General features: G+C 47.5%; 1 protein-coding gene across 3 annotated transcripts in view; it reads right to left on the bottom strand.

The window, feature by feature from the left end:
• Positions 1-22,251, bottom strand: part of Mcph1 (microcephalin 1) — a 198,010-nt gene that overhangs the window by 118,508 nt on the left and 57,251 nt on the right. For all 3 annotated transcript variants that reach the window (XM_046460525.2, XM_046460532.2, XM_058584852.1), the window contains exons 10-11: positions 15,793-15,830; positions 13,256-13,418 (exon numbers count right to left, since the gene is read on the bottom strand). In XM_046460525.2, the coding sequence (XP_046316481.1) occupies positions 13,256-13,418; positions 15,793-15,830 (201 nt within the window). The remainder of the gene's footprint in view (positions 1-13,255; positions 13,419-15,792; positions 15,831-22,251) is intronic.

The following is a 22,251-nucleotide window of genomic DNA, read 5'->3' as shown; positions in this document are numbered from 1 at the left end:
AAGTGTGGACAGTAGGGAAAGACAGCTCTCTGTTATCCAGGAGCAGAGAGAGAAGGCCGAGGCTGCAGGGGAGGAGCAGTCTGTGTGTGTGTGTTGGGGGGGCGGTTCTCAGGTTGACGACTGCACTGATGATTCACCACCTCGGGTAGGAGAAACTCAGCTGTAACATGAACCAGTTTAACTCACCTGAGGGCTTTACTGGTCACCCTGAGTTGACAACGTCTGATAAGCAAAATTCCTGTCACTCTCACATTAAGTTTATGATCCATCTCTGGGTCTGGCCCAGTCTCCAGGCCACCGTGTGCCCGACTGTTCAGTTCATTGGCAACTATGAAGAATACTTGTGGGAACACAACTGGTCAGGGACAAGGGGGGACCACAGTCCACAAGGTTTCTGCATATGGCAGGCTTCAAGTTGCCTAAGATACAGCCTGAAGAATGAAAATCAAATATGACAGCTAGAAATTTGTCCCAGATTTAACCCAAGGGATTCTAGTTAACTTCACACGGTCCAACAGTCCGCTTTATTCTCCATTTTGTCACATATCTGTCTCCGTTAACATGACAAGGGCTGAGGCACCATTGCCACCGTCTGCCTGTCTGTCCTTCCCCCACCCACGGTGGTAAAGGTATAACAACATGCTGCATTTACAGATTTCTTCTCTATTATGATAGTAACAAAAGTAATTTATTAATATTTTATTGTTTAAGCTCAAAATATAAAAATCCAATTACAAATATTTTCCTCACCAGATTTTATAGATTGAGAAAATCATTGTAATAAGTGAGACAAACAACACAACTTAAAAGAATTTGCTAGTATGTACAGTTTTGTTTTTCTGGGGAAAGGATAATAAGCTTTTGATTCTTCCCCAACTGGACAGTATAATGCACTGCTTAAACCCACAGCATCCAGGCAACTGGGTGTAAACCAGTCTCCACTACGTCACAGCTTTGTGACAAAGGGCAAGTTTGTTAACCTGCCACACAAATACATTATCCCTCATTATAAAAGCAATCATGTAGTTAAGGAAACAGTGTGGCAATGAAGTTATTTTTAGTTGGCAATGAACTTCAGGGGAAAAACTTAAGAGATGCAAATGGTATACTTTTTCATAACAAAATAAGTGGGTACTTTGGAGCCAGAAAACAGAAGAGCTCTAGTGTTCCAAAGAACCAGCTTAAAATGGCAAAGGTTCAAGGCAATACTGTTTGTTCCAAAATAAGCCATTCCTCTGCATTTCCAACCCATCTCATCATAACGTCAAGAAATGCTTCCTGCGATTCCATGAACTTCATTTAAAAACATAAGTGTGCTTGGTAGATGTGATGCTTGCCTTAGTGGAGCAAGTTTTCATATAACTTTGCTTCATTTAAGTGACATTTTCAAACATACAAGTAATAGTGCTAAAGGGCACAAGCCAGTGGCACTTAGCACATTCACAAGGTTGTGCAGCTGCCAGCTCTTTCTAGCTTCAAAGCGTTTTCATCAAGCTGGGAAAGCACGGTGCACCCGTCAACTCATGGCGGCCTCCCACTCTCCCCTCTGCCCTGTCTCCTGGTAACTACTCCCATCCCGGAGATGCCATCTGAAAGGAATCCCACCATGTACCTTGGCAAGGTACAGCCAAGTTATGATCTTAATATCGGTGACAGGTGTCAAAAATGTGTGTTGAATGCTAATAGCATTTAGCACTTAGTGTTCACTGGGCCCTTTGGTTGGCTGATCTTCCCACCCTCTTACAGGTAAGGAAACTGAGGCCGGGGGTTTAACTGTCTTATTCAAGGCTAAACAGCTAAGAAATGGCAGGGCAGGCATGAAAACCCACCCCTTACCATCAGTCTTTGAGAACACACAGGCGGAGTAATTCAGAATGACTACGGAAGATGAAACTGTGCTCTCGACTTAGGTCTGTGGAAGCAGATAGAAGAAGAATATGGGCTACAGACTATGGAAGATCTGAGTTCAAATTCCAAACACATCATTTCCTAAGCATCAAGTGACCAAGAGGCATTTGCTCTAAGCGCTCAGGCCACAATTCCACGAAACCAATGACAGAGCAGCTCTACGTCTGACAACTTTTCCAAGTGCCCCAGGAAGCAGCTCCATGTCTACACACAAACACCAACTCTGGTCCCAGGGCTCCTTCTTGGGCAGTGCGTGGTCCCAGGACCAGGTGTGCACACACCACCTGGGAGCCTGCAGCTCTGGACCACATCTCCCAAATCGGACTCTGTTTTCAGAAGCATCCCTGGATGACTCGTGTTATAGTCTTAAAAAAGTGGCAAGAAACTAAACACATCTATTTAACTTAAGCAATAGAGAACTGAAGTAGTTCAGAGCTCTTTCCCGTTTTCAAAACATATGAATTGATAGACTAAAGGGCAGCTGGTGAGGGAATAGCCAGCCACTCGCTGACATGTGTGTGAAAAGTATCACCAAGAAGTCCAGCTCTGAGCCAGCTGTGGCGGCGCACGCTTGTAATCCCAGTGCCTCGGGAGGCTGAGGCAGGAGAATTGCAAGTTTAATGTAGTGAGGCACAAAGCAACTTAGCGAGACCCTGTCTCAAAAAAATAAAAATGGCTGGGGACGTGGCTCGGTGGTTAAGCACCCCTGGGTTCAATCCTTGGTACCAAAAAGGAAAAAAAAAAATAAAATAAAGTCCAGCTCTGTTCATCCAGATATTTCAGTAGATTAATTCTGCTTGTATTTTGCCCCATCCTTTCTGGTTTTCAAAAATGAAAATGGATTATTCCCAGATTCTAAGACTTAACTGCTGGGTCAGAGCTGCTTTTTAAATCCCTCTAAGCAGCGACCACAGTGACCCAGCATTTCACCACTGTACTTACACGCGGAGTCCAAACAGCTTTATAAATAACACAAGCACGTACTTGTCTTATCAAAATGAAAACAAAGAAATAAGTATAACAAATTCCAATGTAACTAAAATAAATAGCAGAAGCACCACTTCACTGAATGAAAATAAGGCAGAAATGATTCTCACCACACCGGCCCAGCCAGCACCTTGGCAACCACAAGGATTGCTCGTCTGTCCTTTCCCTGACTCTGAATCAGAGTGCACAGCAGGCTATTCTGCCCTAATGGCTTTTAACAAGAAACATACTAACTACATGGTATGTTTGTAATTTGGAATGATGTAGAATGCATATTCATTAGAGGCAAGAAGAAATTCTGAGATTTAGAACATAAATAAACCACTCACCTACTCATTTATTCACTTAAAACTTAAGTACCGAGTCTCAAGTCCAGTCCCAGGTTCTGGGCCACGTAAGTGAAGACTGCCCTCACAGGGCTTGAATTACTAAATGACCCGTGTCTGCTGAAGAGGCTCAGCTTTGATCTCTGGAACACTCTCTCTCATGTGCAAGCAGATACGGCTGCCTCTAAGTTACACTCTCAAAAATACTGTGTAAAATTTAATTAAAATAAAAGTCCTTCCACAATAAAGTGTACTTAGCATATTAGATATATTTTGAAAGAAAAATCCTGTTAGTAAAATAAGGTATTTGTGTATTTTTTCGGTTGTTGTTGTTAAAATACCTGTTGCCAGGGTGTAACGTGGTGTCCTTGCCCCCTCCTCCCCAGACTCCCCGGTGCACACAGCCAGGGCTCAGTCCTCCCCTGGCGCCTCTGCTCACTCTACACTCCCTGGTACCAGGGCTGCAAACATTGCCACACACCAACAGTCCCCCAAATGCACCTCTACAGTCCTAACGGTTCTCCTACATATGCATTTAGTCTGACGTGTGTATCCCAACTTGAGTGTCTAATGGGAACTCCAACTCAATGTGCCTGAGCCACAAGTCCTATTGTATCAAACTCTGCCCACACCCCTCCCCTGGCAGCACCACTTAGGTCAAGGGCTCCACACGCTCCCCTCAGTTGTTCATAGAACAGAGGTGGAAGCCGCCTTGCCTCCCCCACTCCCACCTGCCACGCACTATCAAATCCTGCTGGATCTTCCTAAAAGCACGCAGACATGTTCTCTCCTCCCCACACACCGTCCTGTGCTGCCGTCAGCACAGTGAGGCTGTTTCTCATCTGGACCATCCCGGCTGCTTGCTCTGCCTCTGCACTGTGCAGGCACCAGAATGGCCCCCACCCTCCTGCCCCATGCCTAGTCCATGGTGGCCTCTCCAAAAGGTGTCCACATTCAGAGGCCTTGGGTCCTTCTCTTCCTTGCAGAGTTGCAGCCTCAGTACTTGCTTTTCTGTGCCAGGTATATTAGGTAGGTTTTTTTTGTTTGTTTTTTTTTTTAAAGTGCCTTGGCTACATTAAAAAAAAAAAGGTACTACTGTAAGTCTTGGAAAATGATGGAAGTTCCTTCCTAATAAAGTCTGTGGCTGTTGTTCATGTGCCTGAAATCTTCTGTCCAAAAAGTAAGGCCAGCTCCTTGGCATTCCGCACCACAGATCCTGGGCAGTGGTCAGTCTTCCTCCATCTTTCCGCCGTTCTCCTGGGGGCAATACCAACCCTCAACTTCCCTGGAAGACCACGTGTCTATCTGTCCTCAGTCATGAGGTCACGGGGGTGGAAAGCACGCTGGGCCTTGCCAGGAGGAACAGAGGGAGCTCAGGGGAGAGCAGAGCACTCCAGAAACAACCGCCCGCTCACAGGTCGGTGCCTGCTCTACTGCAGAGCAAGTGCTCCTGCACTGCTCAGGGACACCCAGAGGGGATGGGCTCCACAGGCTGGCTGGCTGTCCACAAGGGGGGCCCACAATTCAATCACAGCAATCTACAAATTAGGGGGCTCTGAGCTAACTACTCATGCTCACCGACTAAGGACAACGCCTTCACCAAGACTGTAAAAAGTCAGACAGCAACTTCTGCCTAGTGTCCCCATCCCTGCACACAACACTGACACCCTTGCAAGGTCCTTCCCCACTGCAAAGGTATTCTGTAAGGACCCCAAGGGGCGGAGGTTGCTCAACTGCTCTGCATCATGTGACTCCTTTATCAAGACATGATCCAAGCCAGGGGAAGGAACTCTGGAATCCACCCCATGAAAGCTCCCAGCATGAGCCTCAGACCCGGGCCGGCTGGGGTGGCCAGGGCTGCCACACGTCTGCTGGAGAAGACCTCATGAAACAGCAGCGAAACTCTGTCTGCAAAGGTGACGCGCCAAGAACCAGCAATCAGAAGTGATTCTTAGAATGTGTAAGAAGTTGCCGGGCATGATGGTGCCCGCCTGTTATCCCAGAAGCCGGGGAGGCTTAGGCAGGAAGATCACAAGTTCAAGGCCAGCCTCAGCAACTTAGCAAGGCCCTGTCTCAAAATACAAAAATAAGAAGGGCTAGGAAGAGGCTCTGTGGGTTAAGTATCCCCTGGGTTCGACGCCTTGTACCAAAAAAAAAAAAAAAGAAAAAAGTACTTAATCAGCAATTTAAGGATAAAAAGTGAAAGGCCTTGAGATGACTCCTCCTGAGGAGCCGTGGAGTTCATGTCTGCACCAGCTGAGCAGAACACGGACTGGGCCAGCTCTGCGAGGCTGCATCTTTAGCAGAATGACAGGGTGCCTCACTGTGACAAGAGGCAGGGCCGCAGACACGTCGCAGTTCACTCTGATCACGTTTGATCCTATGCTCCTCGCCCACAAGCCATGTCCCTTCATGCTTACTGAATCCCCTCGTGACATGGCCCAAACTGAATCACACTGTGTGGAGACAACTGATCCCCTATAGTGTCCGTTTGATTTATGAGACACCTGGCGATCTACTGACAGACAACCTGTTTAAGAGTTCTGCAGGGCACTAATTTAGCTTATAACCATGTAGTTGCACTTAGGATGGATTTATCTGTACTTGCAGGGTGTCCAGATGAGCATGGGCCCTGAATGTAGGCTTGGCCATGTGCTGCCACCCCACTTGGACTGGGAAGCAGGACGTCTTGGCCACGGGACGTTCCCCTTGCCTTTCAGGGACCAGTGGGGAGCCAAGGCAGAGAACTGCAGGCCAGTCCTCAGAGCGTGGGAAACAGCATCCGAGAGAGGGACCCAGCTCTACACTCCTGCAGAGCCAACGCGACTGGACCTGAGGGGCACCCTGGCTGCCCCAGCCCCTTCACTTCCTGTCTCCCACCAAGAGGAATCAATGCAACTCCCGACTCGGTTTTCTGTTTCTATGCCTCTGCCAGGCCAGTCGGTCACGAAGCAGGAACAGCACGAGTTGTCTTTCCTGAGAACCAAGTTACACTGAGGAACAAAGTGCGACGAACAAGAAATCACTCACAAAGCCCTTAAAAAAGATTAAAATTCAACCTGAATTTTGTTATAAAATGACAGCTTCTTACATGACTCACTCACCATGGACCACCATCAGATTTTGAAGAATGGGTACAACGCTCTCTACAGAAATTTCCAGAGAACACTACACAAGCCCTGAAATAAAAACATTCTCAGTAGTGTTTTTCTTGGAGGCAAATTTCTGATACCGGCCAAAGAGAATATTTTAAGAATCCCCAACTGCACTGGAGACAGGGTGAGAAGAAAGAGGATCACAAGGGGAGAGGGGAAAGGGGGGAGAGAGGACGGGGGGAGAGGGGAGATTTCTTCTACGACGGAGTGAACGAGATCCGCTGAGTATATAATAGGAACACTTGGAGGCACGACCCTGAAGGAAACTGCACCCTGTGAAGCTCATATCTCGAGTTACACACGTTACAAATGAGCATCCAATTGAGCATTAAGCTCTAGAAATCATGTGGAGTGGCTTCTTGATGGTGACAGCAACTGTCTTCTCTCAAAGAAACGTATTATGGGGCTGGGGATGTGGCTCAAGAGGTATCGCGCTCGCCTGGCATGCATGCAGCCTGGGTTCGATCCTTAGCACCACAAAGATATTGTGTCCGCCGAAAAACTAAAAAAAATAAATATTAAAAATTCTATGTCTCTCTCTCTCTCTCTTAAAAAAAAAAAAAAAAAAGAAAAGAAACGTATTATGCCAATACTATCAATTTCTTTAAAAAAAAAAAATCTGAGGCAGGCCGTGCAAGAGGTAGGGGTGATATGAACCCCACTCAAGACTGAGGTCAACCCAAAGGGACGCGGCTTCTGAAGGGTGTGAGTCACGGGAGCCTGTCGGCACCAACACGCATACCATGCAGCCAGGGACACACCTGTCAGCATTCACAGCCGACATACAGGTGCACAGCATGGTTCTACCTGAAGCCGTGGTGCAACTGGTCCTTCTCGACTTTGCAGGCACTGGTACTGCTCACCTGCGATGCCCAGTGGAGGGGGGAACGCCCACAGTTGTTTACAGAAGGAGGTGAAGGCCCCAGACCGCATTCTCAGGATCCTAAGAGGTGACCTGAGCGACAGCCCTTGATGGTTTCAGAGAAGTTGAAAGGAATGTCCGTTAGGGCGGCTTTGAGGTGAGTGGTTCTAAACAATGCTGAGCTAGCTCCAGGTAAGGACCCAGCCCTCTTCTTGGCCCCTAAGGGATGGCCCAGACACACAGCCCGCCATCCACCTTGCTACAGCCCCGTTGCGGGGTCCTCTTTGCCAAGTGTCTCCTGTTGCTGTAGATACCAGGGCTTTACTCTCTCGTGGGCTGCAGCAGTTATGGGCTTTGATGGACAGCCCAAGCACTGGCCATGGCTGTGCAGGTCCACAGCAGAACTTTCACTGTCCAGAACATTTTTTTAAATTTTAACAATCCTGCATTCTTTTTGTGTATAACAACTGTGGTGACGGCAGATGGCCACTGATTTTAGTAGCCTGTTTGGGGAAAATCAGCAAGCTATTTTTGCCAGAAGGTAACAGTGGCTGTGTTCTCAGTCCTCGCCAGTCTGTCATGACACCATGCACGTTCACCCTCAGGTGGCAGTCTACCAAATAGGTCGGCTCTGCCCCACAAAGAGCTATCAGCCTGAGAATCCCACCAAGTCCAGATCTGGCAAGCGCCAGCACCCAGCCATTCAACATGTGCGTTCCCGCTGCACCTGGGGACAAATGCGCATTGAGCACCTGGCAGGAACCTGGCAGCGGCTGCAGGTGGCTCTTACCTGCAGTGTGCCGAGTGTTTCCACTGCTTCATGTCACCATCCTGGAAAGGTTAAAACAGCTGGGTCTTGAGTTACAGTTCTGAGGAGCTCCTGCTATTTCAGAACAACTCTGATGTAAACGCACTGCTGTCTGAACTCTGTAAATGACAGCAATATGGAACAGAAACACGCGGGAAGCTCTGTGGGGAGCCGACGTGCACGTCTACGAGTGTGTGGATGTGTGTTCTCAGTGTCACGTTTACACACAATTCCCGGTTCTCTGAACAGGGTCCTGGTGAGGCACGAGATAAAACTTGTGGCCTGCCAGGAGTCAAGTCTACGGAGGACCCTGCTTGTCAGTGGCTTAGTAAAGCAGAAGTGGGTTAATTCCAGGCGGCTGCCTTATTGCTCCCGAGGCCGCTGTGTCGCACACACTGGCAGTCTTTGGCGTACTAACCCCACGCTGCCACACATGCAGCTTGCTTGTGTTAGACACGCTCCCCAAGGGATGCTCTCGGGCCCCAGGGCTGCAGGACCACTTGGGGACCAGGTTGGCTATCCTCCGAGAGGCCAGAGCACTGCCCTTCCCTGCAGCTGCACCCGGCCAGCCCTCTCATGGAAGGCCCCGTGGCCAAGGCAGCCGAGCCGTCCTGTGGAGGCTGCCTCCTCAGGCTTTCCTCGTCCGCGCTCCTGCCCTGTCTTCTGGCAGGCGGGAAGTCCCAGGTCAAGTGCTGGCAAGCTGGTCCCACCCAGGGGACCTCCCTGGGCTCTCCCCCAGCCTGCGCTTGGGAACTCCTCAGTGCTCCTTGGCCTGTCCACACGTCACCTCAGGCTCTGCCTCCGTGTTCAGGTGGCCTTCTGAACCTTTTGAGGGTTTATTCTTATACAATTCAAATAAACTAAAAACCATCAACCCCGAACTCCATGAACCATGGTCTATTGCTCTTATGGGATTAATGCACTAGTAACTGTGGGGGGCACAGAATAAGACCCACATTTGTGAATATACTACTTCCTGACAAATGGTGGTGATGGGGAGGCATAGGGCTCCTGTCATCAAGGAGACCTGACCCTCCTGTGTCATCCCCTGGGGGAGGGGTGTGCGGCCTGCTGATGTGGGTGGGGGCTGGGTTCGACACACATGTGTAAGGCACCTAGATGGACTGTCACCAAACTCCACTTTGGTGAGACTAAGTAACTGCTGTGGGCTTTCCTTAGCCTCCTGGAGAGAACTCGGCTGGCCACAGTGAGTCAGGAGAGGAGCGCCATCAGCTCTCCTCAGTGTTACGCCCAGGAGCAGGGGAGAGGGTGAGCAGCCAGACGGGGTCTTTGTGCTCATGTGGCTACCATCTACAGGCAGACAGCCACCAGACAACCACGCAAACCATCACCTCAATCTCGACCAGTGTTACTGAAAATGCACCAAGTACAGCCTGACCAACTGCTCCCACCAGTTTCTGCTGATGGGAACCTTGGGCCTCTCCTCGGCTTCTGGAAAAGGGACAGCTGAAAGGAGATCAGCACGTGCAGAGGGACGGCAGCTCACACGGGGCAATGCAGCTGGACACATACCAGGTGTGGGCAGCATTCTGCAGCAGCCTGGCGACTCGGGGTGATGGTGGGGAAGGAGGGCTTTCCCCCGGGGTCAGAAGGCCTTCTTAGACGGGCACACAGGACATCCTAGTAAACTTCTCAGTAAGCAGCTGGTCAGAGTGACCTGGGGACCGGAGGCCGTCTGTGCTGTGGCTATAAAGGTGAGCACCAGCACTAAATGCTACCTCAGTCATGACGTGGGGTTTTCACCACGAAGGGCATGTGGGAGGAGCTTCCACAACACTGATACAGCTGTGTCTCCTTGTGTAACTGAAGGTCCGCAGGGAGACAGAAGCCTTCCTGATCCTGATCCCTGCCCCGCCCTGGGAAGTCCCCCACCTGCTCTGCTCCTGAAGACACCTTCTGAGATTGTGACTCCTGGTGAACTAGGCTGAGTGAGACCAGAGAGGGGAAAGACGAGGACGGGGGCTAAGGACAAGCCCAGGGCAGCCTGTCACTGGAAGTGGTGGGAAAGAGAAGTCCATAGGGAGACGAGGAGGAGCAGCCAAGTCTGCGTGGAGGGGTAGGATCAGCAAGGTGGCAACACCATGGCCCTGTGATGGGTACTTAAGAAATAACTGTCGTCGGCTTTCTAAAACACTGAATTTGAGCCAAAATCAACTTTTCTTTATAAAAGTAAATAAACTGCTGCTGAAACATCAAGTGATAAATCTGTCCAATAATGTGAAAATACGAAGTGGGTTCGAAGGAGTCAGACACACAAGCTCAGGTCCCTTTCCTGCTCGGAGGGTGCCACGTGCATCCTGTCCTGCACCGGTCCAGGGCTGGGGACAGACTGGACTGCTACACCGTGAGCTTAGCGAATATGCTTACTAGGAGAGGAAGCTGGACGTCACGGTCAGGAGCCTCGGTACAGGCATGAACCCTCTCCCCAAGCCATGGAGAAGGGCCCCAGAGGTGGAACACAGTGGGTCCCTATCACTCTTCCCCTTAGGAGGGGGCGCTTCTGTCCCTCTTCCTCCTCGCAGCACAAGCAGAGCCATCCTGTCACTTGGGAGGCAGGATGTTTAGCAATGTACCCCTCCCTGTCTGGATCTGGGGCAGATCTTTACAGGATCTCCCTGGGCACTGCACAACCCAGACCTGGAGGCCCAGGATCCTGTGGGGAGAAGGGCAGGCCCACAGGAAGCCACATTTGGGACTGCCCCTCCTCAGGGAGCAGTGGACCCTTCCACCCTCAGGATCTGGTTCACATGGGTACCACACACTGAACAGGACTCCTTTCTGCAATTGGGCTAACTCCAACGAAATTCAGTATGACTGCATTCATGAAAAGAGCAGAAAAACAGGAGTACTGAGCTATGTTTTGCAAATGCTAAAAGCAAGGCTTGATCCCCATGAAAGTCAAGACAGAGTCCCTTCAAGGCAGTGGAGAAGAGTATACGCGAGCCTTCTAGAGCGTGGACAGGCTCTGCCCTGGTCTGGGGGGACACCACGATGCTGGCTTTATCATCTGTCCAGCTCATGTATAGGCTTTATGAATCGTCTGTGATGCTGTGTAACTAAGAAACAGATGCAGTGGATAGAGGTCACCCTCTATCCTGCACAGCAGGAGAGCCACATGGGATCACTGCATGGAAGCCAGATCTGGGGACAAGGAGACAAGGACTTGTGACATTTGCCATGTAAGAGGAGGAGAAAGGGACACAGAAGGTAAAGAAATCCAGGCAAAGTTGTTTTTAAATTAAATTTAAGGTAGAAGGGATGATGTCAAGATTAAATGCCGACGGGAGGCATCCAGGCCAGAGGCAGTGGTTGAAGAGGCTACGTGATCTTTTCACGTAATGTATCTTATTGTACTCTTCATTTCTTTAATGATTAGTGTGGTATTGGGCATCTGTTCATGTACTTATTTGCCAACTGTGGATCTTTGGTGAGATATTGCTTAAAAAAATTTGTTTGGACTCTATTCTTGAATTTTGAGAGTTCTTTATATATTCTGGATGTAAGTTTTTTGTCAGATACTAGATTGGCAAATATTAGTACTATTGAAAGGCCTCTGCAGTTCCTTTCTAATGTTTCTCACAGAGTGAAATTTTCCTGTTTTGATGGAGTTTAATTATCAATGTTCGATTTTTTAAAATCAGCATTATACTGTTGTCAACATACAGGTCCTGCACACACATTAATGGGCTTACACTTTGTTATTTTGACTTGCATCCTGACGACTTGTTAAACTCAGTTCCTGGCTCTAAGACCTCTCAGCAGGTTTCCTGCAGCTGAGCACATGGACGCCGTGATGCCTATGAACACAGCTTTTTCTGTCTTTTCCTTCGTGTTACACGTGTGCTGCCATCATTCACTTCTCTGCTTCATGTTCTTCATTCCAGGCAGGAGTATAGCCCAAACATTAGTTTATTAAATAATGTGTTTGACAGCTGGGGGTGTAGGGCAGTGGCACGGTCCTTGCCAGTATGCCCGAGGCCCTGGGTTCTGTCCCCATTACTGCAAATAATACTGATAACGTCCTTGCCCACCTTGACCAGGTAACTCAGGCAGAGTCAGCACCATCTACACTTCCTCCCAGTTCTGTTTTCATGGACAATCAGTGGAAAGCACTGATCGGTGCCAGACCTGAGCAGAGACCTACAGATGTCCAGGGCCAACGGCCAATGCTAAATTCTCGTTTGCTTTCTCTGGACAGCTCAAAGTCTCAGAAGAATAGCCTGGGTACAGGATCCAGCTCAGACACGTATATTCATGAAAAATGAAGATGGCTTTCCTCTGAAGCATGAAGGAAGGAGCTGAGTGATGAAGACACTTTCTAAACTGGAAGCAAACGGGGAATTCATGCACTGAAACTAGAATTAAGTTCTAGCTCATAAAAACAAACAAAAAGCTGTGCTAGTACTCAGGTAAGGTAATCCCTAGCTGCCACCAACGCAAACGGCACATTTTTCTAGAATTCCAACCTTTCGTACTTTGTGACTTTAAGCACTAAGCTCTTGGACCTCTTGTAAGAGAGTTTCAGGGCCAAGTTACAACAAAGGAAAACAACTAGGGCCATTCTTAAAAGCACATCTGTGGTTTGTGTGCACAGTATAATTCCACTGGCTTCATTGAGTAAAGTATTAACATAACATCCGTGGGGGCAGAGGAGGGTGGACAGCGGAACACACAAGTACCGAACCAGCAAAGGGATGTCCACAGTGACCTCAGGCTGAGGTCAAAGTAAAAACAGGAGGAAGAGCAGAACACTTCAATCTTTATGAGTTATGAAAATTATGATTTTTAAAAAGTAACCTTAATGCACCGAAATAAGGGCAAATAATGCCACAGATAGATGTGTGCAAGACAATCGTGTCCAATGGGATTGAATGAACATGTTCCATCCTAAGTAAGTCCATCTGTGAAAACAGTTGCTGGATTCTGTTGGCTTTCCAAACCGTCACTAGCACAGGTCACATTATTTCTTGGTCAAACAACAGAGCAAAGCTCGTTTGAGTGTAAGTGCTTGGCGTTCCCAGTGCAAGTGTGTTCAGGTCTCATCACCACTGAGGGGCTCCAGTGGCCCTGCCTCACGGCCTCCTCTGCACTGGCTGGAGGGCGCCCTGGTCGGCTCCCGGGGCCATCGCTGTGCACCACCAAACCCATCCAACACCCATAAGAGCAGCAGCTCCAGCACAGGGCTTACCCACTCGTAGGAGAGCACCCAGCAGCCACGCGCAATGCCCAGCAGTATGTTCAGGGTGCGCAGCGTCTTCCCGGCCAGCACGTGGGTGGTGGTCTCACAGACCTCTGGCGCAAAGGAAAAGCCTTTCAATTTATCCACCACCTGGATGATGATATTCTGCTTCCTGTCAAAGGAGGACACAAAATGAATGTCTGCTGCACATAAATCAAGGTGGTTACAATGAATAATCAGAAGACTAGGGAAGCTAAGGTGTTAAGCCAGTTTTGGATATTGTGTTCATGCCTTAATTTTTTAAAAAAATTAGTGAAATGAGATTTAGAGAAATAAATCTTCAGATCTCAATTCCAATTCATCTGTTTTAATGGCCCTAAGGTCATACGCGCTTTCACAGGGTCACTGGGTGGATGAGGGACAGAGTCAGCATCAGAAACATCCTGACACCAGCCTAGAGCTCTCCCCTCCACACCAATTACCCACTTCTTGGGCATGTGTGATCCCATGTGGGCATGGTCAGCACCAAATGCTTATTTTCAAAATATAACTTTTTTGTTTTATTTTTTAGTTGTAGTTGGACACAATACATTCATTTTATTATTTATTCTTATGTGGTGCTGAGGATCGAACCAGGGCCTCGCATGTGCTAGGCGAGTGCTCTACTGCTGAGCCACAAACCCAACCAAAATATAACACTTTTTGAGTGCCAAACTCAGTTTTCCTCCTAAAGGAGGAAAAAAAACTTTTTATTAAGTCATCCTATCAAAGCTTAGAGCAAATTTGACAGAAAGCACCTTTCACAAAGTACTGTTCATCATCATCTCTTAATGCCTTACAAACTTTCTTTTTAAATGTTCTAACTTCCTGAGCAAATGACTCTCAGGTCTCTCCTATCTCACAATGACCTTCCCAACACCTTCAGTTCTAATGTGCCCTTCTCTCCCCCTCCCAGCACGGCTTGGGAATCCGTGGGGAAATGCCAGGACCTGAAATGCCACCCGGGCCCCACTCAGCAGGTTAAGAAGTGAGCGTCTGTCCTCTGCACAGGTGACTAGGGGGCAGAGGCAGTCTTCCATGCTGGCACAGCTTCCCCCACTGAGTGTGGCTCTTGATCTCAGCTGATCTCCATGCACTGTCCACCTCTGGTGATCAGATGCTTCACCTGTGAGGCAAGGCTGTAACACCTTGGGCTCTGCAGGGCAGAGACGAGAGGGTCAGAACCCAGTCCAACACCATCTGCACCAGGGAAGATGTGCCTAAGAATGTAGTCAAAATTATTAAATATAGAAAAAAATAAGGACAAATAAGATAAAAGAAACTACCAGCAAAAATAAGTAAACCCCTCTAAAGTAATCTAAATAACTCATTTATGAATATCTGATTTTCTCCACTGCCAGTCTGCCGGCTACCAGCAGAGGTGCAAATGACTAGAAGCAGCTTTAGACCTGGACAGCCCATGCAGTATCAGACTGCCCAGGTCTCCTTCTTAAGGCACACAAGCATTCTAGGATTAAAAAAAAACAAAAAACAAAAAAAACAAGAATATGGCCTAAATGAAATTTTTCTTTTTAAAATTTTTAATAAGAAAATGATAAACTTTTTTTAAACCTAGGAACAAATGTGGACTTTTAAAACATTATGCCCATATTCAATATTACTTCTGTATTACTGTTTAAAATGTTCAATATATTTCATAATATATTTACAAAAATTAAAAGCGAGCTCCCCCGCCAAACTCCATAATGACCAGTTTTTAAAGAATCAGTCGTTTCATTTCCACACCACGGGCAGGAAAAGGAGCCTGCTTCAGAATGTGGCCCACACATGTGCTCTCCTGCAGTGAATTTTTCAGCAACATGCCGAATGTTCTGGTGAATGTCTTAAAACCTCAAAACCTATGATTGGTATATAAAAAACACTGTTTTCCCCTTCAAATAGGAATTCAACAATCTGTCCCAGGGAATACAGCCCTGTGTTTTTGTTGGATGCTCTCTGCTGCACTAAATGTTTAAGGGAGATGATAAGCGCAGGCCAGCAAGCCAGTAACCCTTCGGCAAGATGCGAAGATGGCTGCCTGACACGGATTCAGGAAGGCTCTACCCAGGCTCCTGGAGACCTTTCAGCAAAGTGCTCCACTCACTGAACCTGTGTGGGAGGGAGGGCAGGCAACACCATCAGGAGCCCAGCAGGCCCAGGAACAGCAAGGACAGGCCACTCCCCACACTGCCTGGACACCCCTCGGCTCTCCAGGATTAGGAGAAACAAAAACAAAAATCAAGACTATGGCCTAAATAATAGATTTCTTTTTAAATTCTTTAATGAGAAAGTGATGAACTTTTTTAAATCTAGGAACAAACATGGATTCCCCTTCAGCCAGTTTTAGTTTTCAATGATTTTCTAACTCACATATTAATTACATCCAATAAAAGTGACACAGTACAGACCTGTAACTGCCCCAAAGCACACAGAACTACAGAATGCAAGCAAGGAGGATGACCAGGTTTTACATTGAACAGAAAGTTATGAAAAGAACAAGGACTTACTCGGATGACATGCTCGTCATGACTAACGTTCTTGTTGGCTAGAGATTTCAAAAGAGAAAAAAAACAGTTAAAAAAATGTTTTTCTCACAGAAATAAACTTTAGTACTTTTTTTGAAGAGTTACAACACTTTAAAACAAACATTACAACATAAATCAAAGAAAAAACCCTCTATATTCCCGGGAGAAACAGCCCACAAGATAGAAATTAAGATACTATTCCCAAACTAATCCTAAATAATCCAGACATGAAGTAGGAGAGAGATGTCCACTCACTGGCTGGAGGGCCTCTGGCCACATGGACATGCAGACCTGGTTGTGAGTGGTGAGAACTTCGAGGATGGCCTTTGCAGGCTTCCCCTGACCCGAGGCTCCCAGGTGACCACACTAGCACTGCAGATGTAGGTGTGGGTCAGCAGGTCCCCACAGAGAAGCACGGGCCTTGCTTACAGTGCTGGCATTTGCTACCGACTGGAGATGTACATGTTTTCTTAGAAGACTAAATACTCAGTAATAAATGCACACTTACTATAAAAAAGCTCAAACGCTATAGAAAATAATAAAATATGAATCGTCTGTAACTGTACCAGCCAGAAATGATAATAAAAAAAATATATATATATATATATATATATATATATATATATATATATATATATACACACACACACACATACAATTTGGTGACCTATTGAGCCAAAAGCACACTCTCTGGGAGTCTGCTGGTGTACATTTTAATCTTTGTAGTAAACAACACAAAATGGAAACTAACAAAAGTACAACTGATTTTTGTGTGTCAATTTTATATCCTGCAACTACACTGAATCATTTATTACTGAACGTTTTATAGCTTGTATTTACCTGAATCCACATGACCCGTGGGTTCTGTGGTGCACACAAGGTGCCTCCAACGTGGCCGACTGTGGGGCATGACCCTTAGCCAGGCACTGACATCACTCATGTCCTGAATGGCCAGCATGCAGCACATGAGGGACAGACAGGCTGACAGACGGCAGGCCTGGAGGGACCTGACGTCTGGGAGACAGAGGAAGAACGTGGGGGGAGCACGAACCAAAACAATACTCAAAGGAAGGACCCGAGGACTGGCGACTGCTGCCCGTCCTTCTGCCAGCCTCCCGGAATATTCCACGGTTAGCTCTTCTGTATTTCATACACCACACGTGGAACCCCACATGCAGCTCCCTGGGCCAGGTAGAGACCAGGGCTTTCCACGGCATCTCTGGTTATCACACACCGGTGGCCGAAACCCAGGCCTGCTCTTCAGTACCATCCAGACAGGAATCAAAGGTGCACCGAGATGCACCACCCCAAACGGTTCTGTGGAACCACCCAAAAGAAACCTGTGGTGTTCCATTTGTAGGGGGTGCCCATCTCCAGGACACCAGCAATGGGACACTGACAAGGCCTCCTCCCTGTGCTTCACCCTGACCGCACACTAGCCCCCCCGCCTGCTGCCGGCCCTCCGGCTTACACACCAGCCCCTGCTGTGGCCCTCTGGTTTACACACCAGCCCCTGCTGTGGCTCTCTGGTTTACACCCCAGCTCCCTCCTGGTGGTGGCCCTCTAGTTTACACACCAGCTTCAGAGAACCTGGTGGCAGTTCCCAGCGTCACATCTGCAGCAGGGTCCTATTCCCTGTGCTCCAGACTCGAGCATTCCCCTTTCCTGGCATGTGCCCCTGGAGGTCTAATAAGGATGTCAACTCTAACGCATTCAAAATAACCTCTGCTCTCACCAGGTGATTAGGCAAGAAAAAGAAACCAGTGAGATCCAGATAAAGAAGAACTATCTGTTCACTGATGAGATTAATTTATATGCAGAAAGCCCTGAAGAATCCAGAAAAAAAAACCCCAGTAACCAATAATTCAACAAGTTGCAGGATATAAAATCAACACATAAAAGTCAATTATATTAGTATAAATGAGAAACAATTCAAAGAGGAAACTAAGAAAATAGTTCCATTTAAAATATCAAAAAGAATAAAATACTTGGAAATAAATTTAACCAAGGTACAAGATTTATGCCTTGAAAATTAAAATATATTGCTGAAGTCGACCCAAGTACAGGAAACCCTTCCACGTCCACATGTGAGAAGACACTGTTAAGATAGCAGCACACCCCAGAGGCTCCCACAGAGGCAACCCGAGTCCCATCAGAACCCCAATGGTCTTTTACTCTGTTTTTGCAGAAATGAAAAAAGGCCTCTTCCAAACTCCTGTGGGATTCCAGGAGTCCCATACAGCAACAGGGGTCTTGAACCGCAGAGGTGGAGGACCCACATTCCCAAGTCGAAAACCATGCTGCAAAGCGACATATCGGAACTATGGGGTGCAGGCATAGGGACAGGTAAACCACCTGGAAATAAAGGCTTGCCTCTGGGTCAGCGGATTCTTTTCACAAGGACACAAGTGGGTGACAATAGTGTCTTCAACAAATGGTGCCAGAACACTGGACACACACATGGAAAAGGGAAAGGCGGACCTTCCCCCTACACCATGCATAAAAATCAACTTAAGAGACCAAATACCTATGTTCAAGAATAAAAATATAAAATTCCTAGATGAAAAAGGCAGGAAAAACTTGATGGTGTTAGATCTGACAACGGTCCCTTGAATATGGGACCAAGAGCTCAGGCAGAGAAGGACTGGGACCTGTAAAACCAGGCAGGCCCCACAGGAAAGAAGTCTACCAGGAGAGGAAAAGGGCAACCCAGGACGGGAGCGAACACTGCCGGACACACCCTGATGGGCTGGCCACATGGACTGTGGTGAACAAGGCCAAAGCCCCGATTAAAAAGTGGGCAGAGAAGATAAGCACACGGGCAGCAAGCAGGAGAAAACATGCTCTCCCCGGAACTGGAATCCCACCTCAGTGGCAGCAGCCTCCGGCCCGCCAGGTCGGCTATTCAGCAACACCCACAAACAGAATGGAAGACAGCAGTGGGAAGGAGCAGGTGGGTGAAGCCTTCTGGGTTGCGGGGGAACGGTGACTCCACCAGAGTGACAGTCGGGGCAGCCCAAGGCCGAACACCAGGCTTCGTCTGACTGTGGTGCTGTGACATCAGACCAGGCATGTTCTGAAGAGGAGAAATTCATTCTACACAATCCTGGAGACTGGGAAGACTGGAACTGGGGGGCCAGCCCTGGAGGGCTCTTCTTGGGGAGGCGTCCCATGGCAGAGAGCAGAAGGGCTCACTGCTGCAGGACAAGTGCTCTAGGGATGAACACACTAACCCTCACAAAGGTCCCACCTCCCACCCCGGGCACTGGGGACAAAGTCCCCGGCACACAAACCGAGACAGTCACAGCTGGGCTCAACCCACATCCTTCAACAGATGAAGAACTAACAAAAGCTGGCAGACACACAACGGAAAACCACCCAGGCTGAGGAAGCACAGGCACTCTGGTACGTGCTCCAACACGATGAACCTTGAAAACCTGCTGAGAAAAGCCAGGAAAAAGGACAGCATGTCCAGGTCCCCTCCCATGAGCTCCTGAGAGCAGGCACTTGCTTAGACAGAAAGCACTGCTGCATTCCAACCCCCCGGGCAGGGCCTGGAGGACAGCAAACATTTGTCAGATATTTATCATAAATACATCAATGAAAAACTGGAGATGAAAGTCGATTTCTACAGATCAATGCATATATTTCATATTACCTATCAGTCTTAATGTCGTATCTGTTAATATCATTCAAACAAACTGAGACCTCCCTAGGGCCGGGGTGAAGTACAGCTTGAACAATTCCAAGTCAACCAGAGCCACAGCAGCACGTCCCAGGCCCTGGGAGAGCAACTATCTCTATAAAGAAACTCCAAACCCTAAATAGAAGGAAAAAATAGAGGGAAGGTAAGAAAGTGATCATACAAAAGAATACTGTTCTTCTGCATCCCTCTGGCTTGCAGATAGCTAAAAAGAAATCTGGAAGACCCAAGGTTCTTTCCTCAGGCCAGCTACAGGACCTGAGAGGCAAGTGCCCACAGAGTGTGGTTCATACCCCCTTGGAGTGTGCCAAGAGAGATGGCACTTGCCAAGGCTGTGTGACAAAAAGACCTGGCCCGTGTGCCAGTGAGTAAAAAGAGCAATCTACAGTAACAGCACGTGGATCCGCTTCCTGATAGTTTGAGCAAGGGATTGGAAAACGTATGCAGAATGATTCCTCTGGCTAACCAACGAAGCTCCTAAGAACATGACAGCTACTGATGTCTGCAACTACTTGGAAACAAACTGAAAGATGAGAAGCTTGGTGGATGAAGACATGGAGAGAGATATGGTAAATACAGCCCAACAAAGGAAGTGAGCAGGCCCTTCACAGAAGAAAAACAGTGGTCAACAAATATATGAAAAAGTGTGCAACATCTCTAGCATTACAGAAATGCAAATAAAACTACACTGAGAGTCCATCTTAATCCAGTCAGAATGGCAGTTATCGAGAATACAAGTAACAGATGGGCTCAGTGGTAGAGTGCTTGCCTAGCACACGTGAGGCACTGGGTTCAATTCTCAGCACCACATAAAATAAAGTAAAGGTACTGAGTCTACTTACAACTAAAAAAAATTTTAAATGAATACAAGTAATAATAACTGCTGGTGAGGGTATGGGGAAAAGGAATGCTCATATATTTCTGGTGGGACTGCAAATTGGTGCAACTACCATGGAAAGCAGTATAGATTCCTCAGAAAACTTAGAATGGAATCACCATTTGACCCAGTTATCCCACTCCTCGGTTTATACCCTGGGATTTAAAGTCAGCATACTACAGCAACACAGCTACATCAATGTTTATAGCGGCTCAATTCACAATAGCTAAGCTACAGAACCAATCTAAGTGCCCCTCAACAGATAAATGGATAAAGAAACTGGTATATACACACAATGGAATACTACTCAGCCTTAAGAATGAAATTATGGCATTTGCCAGTAATTGGATGGAACTGGAGACTATCATATTAAGAGAAATAAGCCAATCCCACAAAACCAAAGGCTAAATGTTCTGATATGCAGAGGCTAACAATTGAGAGTGTGTGTGTGTGTGGTGGGGATAGAATAGACATTCACTGAATTAGATAAAGGGGAATGAAAGTGAGGGAGGGGGAATAGAAATGGGGAAAACAGAACAAATTGGACATAACGTTCATATATGAACACATGACCAGTGTAACTCCACATCATGTACAGCCACAAGAATAGAAGTTATACTCTATCTATGTATATCGAAATACACTGTCATGTATAACTAAAGAGAAAAAATCTGAAAAAAGAACCCAAAGGTAACAGTTATGAAGTCAGGGCTGGGGGTGAAAACTGGAACACAGCACTGCTCACCACACACGCTTCAGGGGTAGGGTCCCCGTCTGTCACTGTTTCTGATCTATTTACAACTAAGTAGAAAACTCTTAGTAATGCAAATAATTCTTGTCTTTGGCATTTCTGTCACTGTGTTCTTTTGATTCTCCTTTGACAGGAGAAAACTGGTTTTCTGGTTTGCTTGTAAGTTAATGAATTAAGTAGAATCCTTATGATGTATTTATTTTAGTCATGGAGTCACTCTGACAGTCTTCAAGGTGTCCCCTGGGCTGACGCTGAGCGGAGCTCTGCAGGGAGGCGGAGCTCTGCAGGGAGGCGGAGCTCTGCAGGGAGGCGGAGCTCTGCAGGGAGGCGGAGCTCTGCAGGGAGGCGGAGCTCTGCAGGGAGGCGGAGCTCTGCAGGGAGGCGGAGCTCTGCAGGGAGGCAGAGCTCAGGCGTGGCTTTCCCTGCCTGCAGAGGTGGATCCTACCAGTGGTGGTAGAAGAACAGCGAATTCCATTTTTCTACCTTCTCTACCTTTAACTTTCCCCTTTGCTAGCTTTAACTTTGTTTTGCTTCCTTCGTGGATAAGTTATGGAGAAAGTGACATGCAGAAACTGGCTTGTATGAGCTGATCGTTTGGGTGTTCCACACAAGTGAATTTAAGCATCAGAGAAATCTATTCTCTTTGGTGGCAGAAACAGAGAATCTAGTTATATTTTTTGCAATTGTTAAATTTGGCCCAAGGTGGCTTTTGTACCTCGAGTCCACATGTGATGGGCTAGATGAAGGCCTAACTCAGGGTCCACTTTTGTAATGGAGAGCTGCGTTCCAGCCCAGCACCAGCCGGCCCAGTTTGTTGCTGCCAGTGGGCAGCCAATCAGGTCTTGTGTCCCTAAGCACCGTCTGCCCTGCTGTGGAGCGGAGCTTTCTGAACCTTCTGGTTCTGAGGGCTGTCCAACCAGCAAACTATTCTTTGTCATGGTTTGTTGAAAGCTTTAGTAACAAGGGCTATATATACAGATTGGGGTAAAGCACTGCCCAGCCTCCAGAAGGCCCTGGGTTTAATCCCAAGTACCACATTAAATAACAAAAAAGAAAGTCTTAATTTCTACAGTTTTGGGGTCAGAAATGGAATTCAAAGTAGCCCATTCT

This window comes from Marmota monax, unplaced genomic scaffold (assembly GCF_021218885.2).
Source record: "Marmota monax isolate L192 unplaced genomic scaffold, Marmota_monax_Labrador192_F-V1.1 WCK01_AAM20220418_F8-fsc00310, whole genome shotgun sequence".
Classification (NCBI taxonomy): domain Eukaryota; kingdom Metazoa; phylum Chordata; class Mammalia; order Rodentia; family Sciuridae; genus Marmota; species Marmota monax.
Note: the sequence above shows the minus strand (reverse complement) of the source record. Positions and strands in the feature narration are given on the sequence as shown.